General features: G+C 42.2%; 1 protein-coding gene across 1 annotated transcript in view; it reads left to right on the plus strand.

Moving 5' to 3' along the window:
- The window catches only part of ASCC3 (activating signal cointegrator 1 complex subunit 3), a 303,036-nt gene extending 289,272 nt beyond the window's left edge, over window positions 1-13,764 (plus strand). The window contains exons 39-42 of the mRNA XM_077303437.1: window positions 1,730-1,871; window positions 11,335-11,544; window positions 12,640-12,815; window positions 12,901-13,764. Of these exons, the coding sequence (XP_077159552.1) occupies window positions 1,730-1,871; window positions 11,335-11,544; window positions 12,640-12,815; window positions 12,901-13,048 (676 nt within the window). The 3' untranslated portion in view covers window positions 13,049-13,764. The remainder of the gene's footprint in view (window positions 1-1,729; window positions 1,872-11,334; window positions 11,545-12,639; window positions 12,816-12,900) is intronic.
- Window positions 13,765-14,797: the final 1,033 nt, after the last annotated feature.

The raw sequence follows: 14,797 nt of genomic DNA on the forward strand, positions 1-14,797 counted from the left end.
AGAATGTGATAAGTTATAAACTTATTCTTTTCCGTGGGAATTGCAGGATAAGAAGTTGGAGAGAATTAATAAAAGGGTGTAATAAATAAAGCCCAAATTACATGCCTCATATAATGGAAGATGCTTCACTAGCCTTCCCTCCCACCACACATACAATGTAAACCAAAAGCACATTATATACCCTTGATTGTGATAACTTGTTACTTAATCTTGAGTTTTATGGCTAAGCAGAAATTTTAATATGCTCTCTCATAGTTTAATATGAGCTCTCTACCACACTCTTGGGACATTATTGGATCTGACTAAAAATCCTACAAATAAACTGATTTATATTGCTTCAGGATGTTGCTGTTGTTTATATAATTTTTGAGAATAATCATCTTCATCATTCTATAACATAAAGATTGGTATCCAAGTGCAGTACTCCTACATTTGGACAAAAAGTTCTGAGCACTTTTTCCACCTCAAGCAAGATTCTGGAGACATAGCATACAAATCTTCAAAATAAATAATCATGTTATGAAAATACCTTCCCATTGTTGTTGTTGTAAGGTGCCAAGTCATGTCCGACACATCGCTACCCCATGGACAATGATCCTCCGGGCCTTCCTGTCCTCTACCATTCCTCAAAGTCCATTTAAGTTTGCACCTACTGCTTCAGTGAGTCCATTCAGCCACCTCATTCTCTGTCGTCCCCTTCTTCTTTTGCCCTCGATCGCTCCCAGCATTAGGCTCTTCTCCAGGGAGTTCTTCCTTCTCATGAGGTGGCCAAAGTAGTTGAGTTTCATCTTCAGGATCTGGCCTTCTAAGGAGCAGTCAGAGCTGATCTCCTCTAGGAATGACCGGTTTGTTCGCCTTGTAGCCCAAGGGACTCGCAAGAGTCTTCTGCAGCACCAGAGTTCAAAAGCCTCAATTCTTTGACGCTCGGCCTTCCTTATGGTACAACTTTCACAGCCATACATTGCAACTGGGAAGACCATAGCCTTGACTAGACGCACTTTCGTTGGCAGGGTGATGTCTCTGCTTTTTAGGATGCTGTCTAATTTGCCATAGCTTTCCTCCCCAGGAGCAAGCGTCTTTTAATTTTTTGCTGCAGTCCCCATCTGCAGTGATCTTGTAGCCCAGGAAAATAAAATCTGTCACTACTTCCATTTCTTCTCCATCCCATATAATTTCTAAATTGTTTTAGAAATTATATGGGATGGGGAAGAAAGGGAGGTAGTCTTCCCCTTCCCATATAATTTCTAAATTGTTTGCCAATATATACATTGCAATATTTGAATTGTGGTCTTCAGAGAAAGGGGCTAATTAAAGTAAATAGACCACTGCTGTCATCTTGGTTACGAATATTTAAGGATTCGTGCAGAAGGTTGTCCTTAACTGTAAATTTTGAACTGAAATCAATAACATTAATCTACATAGTAAAAGTCTTTCTCTTATTAAACCAGTTTAAAGCAAGAGGGTTAACTTAATGATCTAGGATTGTGGTGCAAATAGTCTCATAATTGATCCCAAAACTTGGCAGTATGGCAAGTTTTAAAATAACGAAACTAAAACAATCTAAAAACTATTGATGTGACCTTCCAAAAGAAAGTTCCTTTTAAAATGGGTTAAGATTTCCCTTTTTAAAGTGCTTTTTTACTTTCACCTTCTTATTTTTCCTTCCTCTTTACTCTTTTTGTTTTCCTGAGTTTCATATGTTCATTGGACATGTTCATTGTTTTACCAGGAAATGGAGCCAAGGGAAAAGGAAGAGCAGTTACCAAGGGCCTATTGAGTCTCTTCCTGAATTGATAGCTGCATGTGACGGGAAAGAAAATAGTTTTGCTTCCATTGTAGATCATGATCTGCATGCTGCACATATTAAACAGGTAATATTTCTGTCTTCTTGTCTTTATAATATGATTAGATGGCAAAGTATATAGAACAAGTCTATTTGTCATTTCCATTTATTTTTATTTCTTTTATACGCACACACACACTCATTTGATCATTGGCAGGAAAAGTACTAGTTCATTCCAGCACTGTTGCACAGTCTAAATTCCCACATTTTGCATAATTTTGACCATTAACTCAGCCCTGGAGCCAAAACCTAGTTGTCAAAGCCAGCCATAATTGTATTAGGCAGCAAGTTCTCATGCATTCCAAATGGATTGGCTTTCCCCAACACAACTTATTTTTGTTCCAAAAGCTGCTGGTGTCCATGAGCCACTTGTGTGGAACATGTATTCCATGTATTATATAACCTCCAATAATTTCTCTCTTCTCTGAGGAGACACCCATGTTGCAATATGCCACACAGGTACATCTCACCTAGGGTTTGACCTGGAACTATATTCCCATTTGATTTCCAGCTGGGTTTTACACCTATTTGGTTTCCACTTTCTCATTCTGTAATATTGAATTAAGACTGTGGTCTATTACTTTTTAAATCTATTGTGCTAAGTGTAACAAGAACAAATACAGTAGGAATTCATGTTATGTAAGTTTTGAGGCGGGTCAGTGACTGTAAATAAATGAATGAATATAGTAAGAATTAAAGTATGAATAGCCTACTATGTTCTTGACTACAGATGTTAGCTTGTACGAGGTTCACTGTTGTTTTCAAGGTGATACTGGTGAATTCCAATGTGGTTTATGCAATTTGGTTTGGTTTCACAGTAGCCAGTATACAAAAATGACTCACACCCATAGTGGGGATGAAGAGGCTGAACTTGAATGTGTATGTGCATTTGTACCTTTTGCAGGTGTGTCTGAACATAGTTTATATTAAAATTCATGTATGTTCTAATATAAAAGAATTCTCACAGCTTAGTTTGAGATGTCTAATATTACTCATGTCTAAAAAAATTATAAATACCAATCAAGCACCTTTCTGACATGCTGGATTGAGTTTGTGTTTACCATCAAATTGGAGAAATCTGCATGTTTTTTTATTTTTTAGATGAGAGTAATATTACAGTAGTGAGCTCAGAGCACTCTGTGACCTTCAACAGTTCTGGAGGGCCTATAAACAGAGCTGTTACACCAGGCCTATAGCTGAGGCCAGGAAAATAACATCGAGGAAATGTAATTCTATCTTAAGTTTATTTATGTATATCATATTATTTTGTATATTTTATTCTGTTGTTACTCACCTTGAGCCAACAGGGAAGGACAGGCTATGAAAGATATTATCATCATCATCTTTTCCCTCTTAATAAAACAGTAAGGGGTGTTGGGGTGGGCTCAGTCCGTGATGAGGAAGGGCAACAATTGGTCCCGTGGCCCTGGACTGACAAGTGGAGGGGCCAATCGGAAGGCACGAAGCGCCTTCCGATTGACCCCTTACCAGGACAGACCAAAATTCCATCCAGCCAGGGGCAATCTGGAGAAATGGCTGCCAGTCTGCTCCTGACCACCAAAGGGAGAGGAGGTCAGTAGGGCTGCCAAGGGGGATGAGAACAGAGGCTTGGACAGGCTGCGCCAGCCCTTTTCGCCCCAAGGCTGTCCTAACTGCCATGTCCAACTGCAAATGGCCTCAGAACCCTGACAGAGCTGGCAGGAGGCTGGAGAGTGCTCCCCCTCCCCCCCTTCAGGCCTTTGCGAAGGAGCCTCTGACAGGCCCTGACTGAGGGGAGGGAGGTCTTTCCAAGAGCAACGCAGGGGAGCCTGAGGGCCTTCCTTTTGAGGGGGGGGGGAACTTTCCCCTTCTGCCAAACAGTTGGCAGACAGGGAGGCCACAGAAAAGCCCCTTCTCACTTAAAATACTGCTCTGGCCGGGGGGTTAGACACAGCCAAGCCATGTGTCTTTCTTCTTGGCAACTCTCTGCAGATTGAGGCCACTGCGTTATTCTGTGGATGAAACTGGTTTTTTTGTCTCCTGTTTCATCTGCACAACAACCCTGTGCAGTAGGCCTCAATTCTTTCAATTCAACAACAACAACCTGTGTGGGAGGCCTTAAATGTTTCTTCTCTACCACAACCCTCTCCTAAGTAGTCCTTTCTGCCTGGGCAGCTGATCTTTATACTCTGCAGGTGAGATGTAATTCCAGGAGCTCTCCAGGCTCCACCTGGAGGTTGGCTACCCCTGGGTTGGAAATATTCCTGGAGGTTTGGAGGTGGGACTTCAAAATCGTACAATGCCTCAGAGTCCAGCCTTCAAAGGAGCCATTTTTGCCTGCAGTTGGGAGGGAGTGGTGCAGGTGTGTCCCTCCTGGCCTATGGGCTATGGCCAGCCCTTACCAGCAACTGTTTGTATTCTGGGGCGCAGACAGGCAGACCAGCATCAGTCCTATGAGTCTAGAAAGTGCAGGAAGATCTAAATAAATAGTTACAGCCTGAAATTGTAAATAGTGAGAGGGAGAGGAAGGGAAGATGATTGGGAAATGCTTTGAGACACCTTAGGCCTGCTGGGTCACTGCGGCCCATTCCCAGTTCTCTCAGACCTCTCACAGCCCCACATACCTCACAGATTGACTATTGTGGGGAGACGAATGGAAAAGGTGTTTGTAAACTGCTTTGAGACTCCTTTGGGTAGTAAACAACAGGGTACAAAAATCCATTCTTCTTGTAAGGAGCAACCATGAAAGAAGCATGTGGGCACATAACATTTTATCAACAGTGAAAAAAATGGAGAAGAAGGAACAGGGTGGACACCTGTGTTCTGTGACTACCCCATGTGTATTAGGGCAGAGGGGCATTTCGGTTTCTGTGGCCTAATTCCCACAAGAAGGGAAATGACACAGAACTGGGGGAATTGGTTGCCATGTAATCTTCCCCTAAGAAGAGTCTCCAGTCTGATTTTACCTTCACATATCTGAAGAGATGGCTCTGGAAAGCTCATCTGTAACCACTATGCCACAATTCCCAAAGGTCAGTCTTCTCCCACACTCAACGAACATTCCAAACCACAGGTTCTTGACAACCATATCTCCACACCCATGCCCTCACTTGCCACTACACCACCACAACCTCCCACACAACACACACATTCAACCCCATGCCCTTACAGACTGGATAACTCCTCCCCTTCCTCTGCCCACTGCCAAGCTCTAGCGCCCATTGTATTCTTGGATACAACGGGCTTTGCCCCTAGTCTTTAAACGCTCATGCAGAGCGGATTAAATGAAGGAGTAAGGGCTAAAGGGGAGGAGATAGAGCGGGCTCTGTCCGGGATAAAAACTCAGAGGGCTTCACGGCTCCTGATTGGGCCCTCCGAGTGTCACTCAAGGGCCAAGCAGCCAATGGGGAGTCGCCGCTCATAGCAAGAAGCCTTCCCCAGCGGTAAGTCCTCCAGCCAGCTTCACCTCTCCCAGGGAGCCTTCTGCCGGGCCCTGGGACAGCCTCGCCTGCCCTTGGGCCTGGCAGAAGGCCACAAAGCCCGCTCCCGCCGTCCCGAGCCTTCTGCTGGCCCCTGGGGCAGCCGAGCCTGCCCCTGGGCCCGGCAATAGGCCGGAAAGCCTGCCGCCACCTTCCCAAGCCTTCTGCCGGGCCCTGGGGCAGCCGAGCCTGCCCCTGGGCCTGGCAGTAGGCCGCAAAGCCTGCCGCCGCCTTCCCAAGCCTTCTGCCAGGCCCTGGGGCAGCCGAGCCTGCCCCTGGGCCAGGCAGTAGGCCGCACAACCTGCCGCCGCCTTCCCAAGCCTTCTGCCAGGCCCTGGGGCAGCCAAGCCTGCCGCCGCCTTCCTGAGCCTTCTGCTGGGCCCTGGGGCAGCCTCGCCAATCCCTGGGCCTGGGAGTAGGCCGCAAAGCCTGCCGCCACCTTCCCGAGCCTTCTACCGGGCCCTGGAGCAGCCTCGCCTGCCCCTGGGCCCGGCACTAGACCGCAGAGCTCCCCGCCCCCATCCAGAGCCTTCTGCCAGGCCCTGGGGCAGCCAAGCCTGCCCCTGGGCCCGGCAGAAGGTCCCAAGGCCACCTACCTTACTCTTTTCCTCCCTTCCTCCCAGCATTCCCTTTATCCTTCCCTTCCTCCCAGCATTCCCTTTGTTTTTCCCTTTGTCCCTTCCTCCCTCTCTTCCATCTGCCTCTTTCTGGCTACCTGTTTCTCTCCCTCTTCTTCTGTGTCTATCTTCCTCCCTTTCTTTCTGTCTTTCTCTTTGTCTCTCTTTCTTCCTTTCCTCCTTCCTTCGCCCCATCCCTTCACCCACCCACCATGCTAGGGCCCGCTGTATTTTGGCCACAGCGGGCTTAATATCTAGTTATTATATAATGCTGACATGTCAAGTGAGGGACGGTATAGAAGTCAAACAAACAAACACAAAGTATTGTAATAAACTGAGAGATTTGGGGGGCTGAAAAATATTGAGTTAAAATCCAGGTTCCTTATGCAGTTCTTGATGAACAACCTAAGGATAAAATGAAATGTCCTTGCTTATCTTATCCATTCTGATAAACTAAAATGTGACAAGAGATGACCACTTTAATGCCCATGACTGACATCCATATGATTATATAAAATATCAAATTTTTATGAAAGAATTTTAAATTAAAACAAGATCTTTAACAACATATTTCAATCGTAATACATGTTGACTTCAGTCCAAGCTATAGATGCGTTGAAAAATTAGAACATTGTTGTAATTAGTTCAGGGAGAACTCAGAAGTAAACTAACTTAATTTATTTGCATAAATTGCCGTTCTGTTATCTTTAAAACCAAATGCAAATTGGCTCCATCTGATACGATGATGGTTATTTGGCTCAAAAGTGCTTCAATTTGCGTAGCAATCTGGTGTCGCCTCTGCAGTGAGGCGATCCCAGGTAACATACAAATCCTGAATTATTCCAGAAATTAGTATGTTTAAAGCATCAATTTAAGTGCTAATTGCAGTAGTAATGAGAAAAAGCAGTACTACTGTGAGATTTGCATCTACTTCCCCATCAGTATGCCTAGAACGGTAGCTGACTGGCAGAGGATTTGGCTGCTAATTAAATAATTGTATGCATGGCAGTGTTCTCGTCTGATTCAATAGATGAAGATTAATCCTCAGATAAATATGTTTGGCTGGTACTGAAATGTTTTAGCAGTTTCTTCAAAAATAGCTTTTGTGTATGTGATGCATCTATATCTTTTAGCATGTGTGTGTGTTTAATGTCTCAGTAACATAAGCATCAGACTACAGTGTATGTATGTAAGCAAATATAAAATATGTTATACTGTAATTTTAAAGAAAAATCTCAGTTGAGTTTCTGATGGCTACGTCACTCATTTTGAGGGGAATCATGAATGTACAGAATAAAAAATATCTCGTAAATCTTTTTTAACAATGCTACATGTTTTTTACCTACCACATAATTTTCATGAAGAACATTATAAAGATGAATTAGATTTATTTCATTGTTTCTTTCAACATTTACCACCAAATTCATTAAAGAAGACACACACAAAATAAATGTGAATCACCTGTAAAACTGAACCTAATATCAGTGGGCATGATTGTCTTACATTGTGGGCACAGCAACTACAAAAGATTCTGATAAGGGTGTAATGGAACAATACACGCCTCTATCATGTCATCCAGAGGCTGCCCAAACCTCCCATTCCTTGTGCTCTCCCATATCACTGACTGCACACATTCCTGTATACAAAAACAGGTAGTTGAAAGCCCTTTTAGAATCTTCCACGCAGAGGGTGTGCATAACAAATTTCCTGGATATAAACTTAAATAATTGAGATAGCTGGTCAAGTTCTGAAAAACGTGTGTGAGGCATAGTATGCCAATATAGGATTCCTACATGTTGCAAGAATGTTTTTGTTAGTATACAGCAGCCTTTCTCAACTTTTTTACCATTGAGAAACCCCTGAAACACTTTTCAGGCTTCCAGAAACCACAAAAGTGACACCATCATTCAGAATATGGTTGGGAAACATAACTGTATATATGCCCCCCCCCGGGTACCTTCCCTTCCCTCCCCCTCCAGGCCTATCACTGGTCATTGAAGAGGGGGGATAGGTCAACATGACCATATACAGTTACCTTGGGCAAAGCCTGTAGCATTCAGGATTACAACGGCTTGCTAGATTGGGGAGGAGTCGTAAAAGAACTCTGCAGACAGCCTCCCCCTCCCCCCAGGACCTGGAAAGATGGCAGATGGCTGTTTTCCAGATGGCTTCTCCCTCCCCCAAAGACTTGGAAAGGCTGTAGGCAGCTGTTAGAGCAGCATGTTCCCGCCTGAGGCCATGTCCAGCTGGCTCAGTTGTCTAGGGGCAAGGTGCCCTCCCAGGGAGCCCTAAGGCCTGGGGGCTGGAGGCCCCCAGGCAGGGAACTGACCAGCAGGGTCAGCTCTCATGTGGCAGGGATCTGCAGCCTCTGAGCCTTGGAAGGAAGTGGAGGGAGGAGGGGGTGGTCAGGGGTGGGGTACGGAAAGCGATTGGCTAGCCACTGGACAGACAGGCAAGCTGGTTGGAGGAGGAGGCACTCAGGCGGGACAGCCGCCCTGAGTGGGCGTTAAGCACTGAGTGGCACTTAAGCCATTAGACCACGCTCCTCCTCTTCCAAGCCCTTACCATAAATATTAAGTGGAACAGATATCACTCAATAATTGTTTAACAAATTTTAAATATATAAAAATTAATTAACTCCCACCCATTTGGGAAACCAAGAACTGTCAAAAAAAACCCCCAAAATTTCATGAAACCCTGGTTGAGAAAGGCTGGTATAAAGTTATGGGGAAAAAAACATGCACAGAGCCAGAATTGTGTGGCGGTTAGAGTGTTGGATTTGGATCTGGAAGATTCTCATTATTACACCATACATACAAGCCAACAATCACACACCATTGAGAGGATCACTGTGCTCCTGCCAGCTCTCCTCTCCATGAATTCAGTCAGTGCACAGAGAAGCTGTTATGTACAGGATTATGGGTAAATGGCTACTTTGCTGTTCTCTACCCCAAATAAGAAGAGAAGCATGGGATTCTAAAAGAGTTCTTTCCTTACAGGCAGGTTCATAGCTTTGAGGTGCACAGGAAATAATTCTGACTAAAATACTTCTGCCAGATTCATTGAAATGGGAAGGTATTTAAGTGGCCCAATGTGGAAATAAGTCAGTAGGCAAAAACAAAGTTGCTAAGTCATTCAGTCAATGAGCAGTGAAAAATAGAGGCCCAGTTCAATTGCTGATCAGAGAGTAAAAAGAATTGTGGAACAGGTTGAATAGTCAGTGGTTAAAAGCGGCACCTTTAATTTGGTGAGCCAGGTTTGATTCCCCACTCCTCCACATTCAGCCAGCTGGGTGACCTCTGGGCTAGTCACAGTCCTGTTAGAGTTGTTCTCACAGAGCAGTTCCATCAGGGCTCTCTCAGCCCCACCTACCTCATCTGTTGTGGGGAGAGAAAGGGAAGACAGTTGTTGAGACTCCTTCAAGTAGTGAAAAGCAGGGTATAAAAACCCTTCTTCAAACTGTGAAAAACTACCATGGCAGTTGGAAGCTATTTTAAAGACATGAAAGAGTACACCACTTGGGTGCAATAAGCAACTTAGAACTGTGGATAACTTTACATAAGAATTTGAACTTTTGGGTAATTATCTGAACTGATCCTCTGAACTCTCTGTGGTTTGCCTTATCACTAATTAGCACTTCAGTGACTCACTCATTATGGATTACGTTGGGAAGATTTAATTCAGAATGTAATTATAAGTAGTTTTCAGTGGCTTATAGAAGAATACTTTAATCAGTAAGGGTAAGGCTTTTTTAATTTGGACATACAGTAATCTTCGAAAAGCATTTGTAGTACTCTTAAGAGGTTTATATTTGCTTTATTTGTGTGGAAGTAGTTAAATAAGAGGCTAAGGGCTAAGATATTTATGGTAACAATTCTGGCAATTATATAAAAACATAATCAAGACTCATGGAATCTTATTGAAATGTGTGGTGATCCCACCGTTAAACACTGGAGAGCTACACTGATAGTTTACAAGCACAAGGCTACTGTATAGCCATATTTGTTTTCTTGTTGATTATCGCCATGGCTTATAGCTTATATAGCATAAAAGTCTCATCTTTCTCTGCAACAAACCAATGTGAACTCTTTGGAGGGGAAGTTGCTGAATCATTGATCTGTGAATTTTCAGGATGGTGGACACCAACTAATATGTTCTACAAAGTACTGTCATTGAATTCTTGAAGAGTAATAGAATATGTGTGGCAAGCTGGTTTAGTGACTGTATATGTTTCTGTCTTTTAAATCAAGATTGCTTAATCAGCAGCCTGTGAAACTCATCTTAGAACTGAGAATTCCATGGACATTTCTGCACCCGTTAAATATAGTGAAATGCTTAGTCATTATATTCCATATGACGTCACCAACATCTAGCATCTGGGCAGTAACCGGCCAGCTACATCCTCCATTTTAAAGCATCTATGATTAGATGCATAGGCATTTAACCTGAGAACTATGAATTTAAAAAAATTAGCGGAGATTGCGGGACCTTTAAAACATGGAGAAAGGGGATTGGCTGCCTAGCTTGATTGACAGGAGGAAGAGAGTCGCATGTAAAGCACGTTGCTCTCTTCAGTCATTTCCAGCAGGCAATGTGGAGGGTGAGAAGCGCGAAAAGGAAGTAGAGTAGAGCAAGACAACAAAAAGGTGATGAGGGGCTGGGAGGCATGATAATGTTTAGCACTACGTCATTCAGCTGGCGTAATGCTATTTTTGCCGATGTGTGGAAATGCAGCATGACCCCTCTCCTATTGGAATTCTCTGATATCATTGGCAGGTGAAAGGTAATCAAATGGAACAAGTTAACTGTTTTAAATATCTTTGTATAAATGTTAGCTATAATAATAAATGCATACACCATAGGGAGAACGTTAGAAAACTTTGAAGGGACAATTTGTTTTACTGGCAAATTTTTTCCACCTTCCTGCTACCATTAAATCTATGGAGCTAAAGTAATTTCCCAAATTCTCTTTGTCATTCCAATATGGATTGGTGCTTTTAACAGTGAAGTAGAAAACTGTCAATCTGAATTTTTCAGGCAGTTGCTGGATGATCCAAACTGTGTTGCAAATGAAACACTCACAAATGAGCATGGCCAACAGAAATTAGAAATTAGAGCTTGGCTGCTCACATGTAAATATTGTTTGAAAATCCACTTCTGCTCTCAGTTGCAATCTTTACTTTTAAATTTATTAGTATACTTTTATTTTGTCAAAAACATCGATGTTTAGGATTAGATATCTCAACTTTAGCCAATTATGAACAGTCCTAAAGCTGATAATGCAAAGACTAGAAGATCACGATATATTCTGAATATACGGAATCAAAATTTCTAAAATGATACTTTTTCAATATTTTGCTGTTTGTATAGAATTGGGGATCGTGTCAGTTTGTGTATGTTTGTCTCTCTCACACAGGCTTGGCACTTCGTGTCCCATTTGCCAGTTATAGAAGTGAATATGATTATTAAAGGGTGTTGGGATGATGCAGTTCAAGAACAGAAAGAAGTATTTGTCCCACAATTTGCAACAGGCATACGAGATGAAAAAAAGTGGATCAAGTTACATGCTGATCAAGAATACGTCCTCCTAGTAAACTTGCAGAGGTTGCATTTCGGACTTACTAAGGTAGAATATTCATAATTGTCCAGGATTTTTCTCCCCCCAGTTCCTCAGATTGTTCTTCAAGAGACCCCTTTCCCCGTCTTATTTCTGAGTATGATAAAGTCACCATGAGTTGATTGTATCACGGCAGGATTTAATTGCTAGGTTGCTAGAAACCCTGCATGGTGAGAGCTGGTATTTACCATGTTGTGAACTCATTTTTCCTAACCCTGTGTAGACAGTCACAGCAGCCATACCCGTGGCCAAGATCTCCCTTCCCCTGGTATGCAATGAAAATAAGCTAGTTTTTTTCCCCTCAGTCTCACTTAATTGCCTTCCTTAATGGAGCCTCATCTCACATAACCTTTATCCATGCAAGTCCCATGACAGCATAGCCTTTGTGGTGGTCAAGGGGACACCCCCTTCCCTTTTTCATCTGCAGAATAGCTAGTTGAATCCAATCTATGTTACTTTTCTGCAGTGTGCTGAGTTAACAATAGTATGTTTTGTTCTAAATCCATAAGGGAAAGATGTATACGTCTTTTAATCCACAATAAAATCTAATTGTGACCCTGTATATGTGCTGAGTGAAGAAAGATCCTGTATTCCTCACCAGAATGTTCATGTCACAAAGAGCACAAGACAGAACATGGCAACACTGATCACTTTCTTAGGGAATAGGGGAAGGAAGCAGGGGATCAGCACTGTAAAAGTTTATAAAAGTGATAATCTGGCAGTCGAATGCTTTGCATGTGGTAGCCTGTTTACGGATTTGTGGATTATGTGTACATTTTAATACTTAGTTTCTTATTTTAGAGCACATTTCCAATGCAATATCTGTATCAGGGGAAAGGTAACATATAAAATGGTTCCTAAAGAACCAGTGAAATATTTTTTTTCAGTTTATGTTTCTGTCATGAAATAAAGAAACTATTTCTCATCTGTCTGTTAATCTTCAGCATTTTAGCTTTATCTACATTTTTTTCATTCAGTTCTCTTAACTATTTGGATCCTTTCCCCTTGTACAGAAATAAATGCCCAATGATTTCATATTTGGTATGGTAAAATGAAGGATTGTGTACAAATCACAATGTTGGCTTGTGTTTTTCTTTCTTCTAGACCAAGCAAGACAGTAAAGCAATTGCACCCCGATTTCCAAAAAGCAAAGATGAAGGGTGGTTCTTGATCCTGGGAGAAGTAGACAAGAAAGAACTTATTGCTCTGAAAAGAGTAGGATATGTCCGAAGTCGGAGTTCCATCTCAGTTGCATTTTATACCCCAGAAGCTCCTGGAAAGTAAGATGATGCAGAATGAAAACTTCATTTATTCTTGAAGTGAAGCTTTTGTGGGGAAACAAACTAAAGGCTTTTTCTTTTACAGGTATATCTACACACTGTATCTTATGAGTGACAGTTACCTTGGAATGGATCAACAGTATGACATCTATCTGAACATTCTTCCACCCAACACCTCAGCACAGGTCAACACAGAGATCTCTGATGCCTTAAGTGACCTGGCTCTCAAATAACATGGCCTGTGTAGTCTCTTGTGCCAGGATGTTCATTCAAGGAAAGGGAAACATTGTTTGCCTTAGTGCCATCAGCATTGAGCTTCAGGGCCCAAGAAATGGAAAATGACTGTTGTATTGATTCTGATAACAAAAAATTAGCCACAATGGCCTTTTACCTGAAAAAGGATTGCTTTTAATTTTTACAGTTCATTTTGTAAGACTCAAATTAAATGACTCTGTTTTTCCAGTCACTTTACGTGGCACAGTTGGTTTGGGCAGATGAAGGAATGGATACTTTAATCTGTAAGAGTTACATTTCTCATTATCTTACATGAAATCACTTTTGCAGCCACATTCTGTGATTCAAAGGCATCGATGTATAAATAAGGACACTACACACACCTGAAGACTTCTCCGTAGCACTTTCTGTTTCTGAATGAGGGGAGCTGTGGTTTAGAATAACACTGCAGTTGCATGGACTTAGTTGTCTTACCTGTGCATTGAGGCTGCCTTTGAATCATGGCCACTGTGTGTAAAATTGACTACATGGTCTTGTTTTTTCCTTTTAATTTATGGAAATTTACTATTGATGCTAGCATCAAAAACTTGCTGCTGAGGGGCATTGCAAGGTTTTGTATTTAAGACAAATGCCTTCAGCAAATTTATCACTTCAGAATTTTCTATGTGAAATGTATATGATGATATAGTAATAAAAGTTCAACTTTTAAGCAGAACATTTGTTTGAGAGGTCATTTTCCCCCTGGGCCTTGTGAAGAATTTGAGTATTTCCTATTTATTTAATCTGTTGTGCCTATAAAGTTAAATAAAAATGGTCCAGGCTGATATTTGGAACTTTAGGGAGTGATCTACATTCAGTTTTTGTAGAAGGATGAACCAAATAGTGCAGTGGTGGCACTGGTATTGAAATGAAGTTGTGATTTGCCCATTAGAGTGAAACCACAGTGCAAACATGATCATAAGACTGATACTAATGTTTTCCATTGTTATCATTCATAGAATAATAGAGTTGGAAGGGACATCCTGGTCATCTAGTCCAACCCCTGCACTATGCAGGATACTCACAACCCTATCGCTCACCTACTGTAGCCTGACACCTCCTAGAACCTTCACAGAATCAGCCTCTCCATCAGATGGCCATCCAGCCTCTGTTTAAAAATTTCCAAAGATGGAGAACCCACCACCTCCCGAGGAAGCCTATTCCACTGAGAAACCACTCTGTCGGGAACTTCTTCCAGATTTTTAGACAGGATTTCTTTTGAATTAATTTCATCCCATTGGTTCTGGTCTGTCCCTCCGGGGCAAGAGAGAACAACTCTGCTCCATCCTCTACATAGCAGCCTTTTAAGTACTTGAAGATGGTTATCAGATCCCTCCTTGTCGTCTCCTACATTTTTTCAGTCTTACATATCATGCTTTGTCATGATGATGTATTTTATAATACACAGTTAATAAATAGAGGTTTAGAGTGACACGCCAGTGCTGCTCGTCTCTCCTCTAGTACTGTCTGTAATAGCAGAAAGCTAATTTTGCCCAGTGTGCTTGGTGAAATCTTTATAATATGCAAAGATAGATCTCTTTATGCCATTGAATAAAAATACTGGGTTACTTCCTGCAGTGCCTTTCAGTTGGAGTGGTTCTTCACTAGAAAAGGGTAGGTTTTAACTTAGTGTAGGAGAATTGACCTACAAAAAGCTAATTGTGTTTACATTGTCCTTCCACTAGTATAAAGTGCTGTACAGCAGGGGT

This window comes from Paroedura picta, chromosome 1, assembly GCF_049243985.1.
Source record: "Paroedura picta isolate Pp20150507F chromosome 1, Ppicta_v3.0, whole genome shotgun sequence".
Lineage (NCBI taxonomy): Eukaryota > Metazoa > Chordata > Lepidosauria > Squamata > Gekkonidae > Paroedura > Paroedura picta.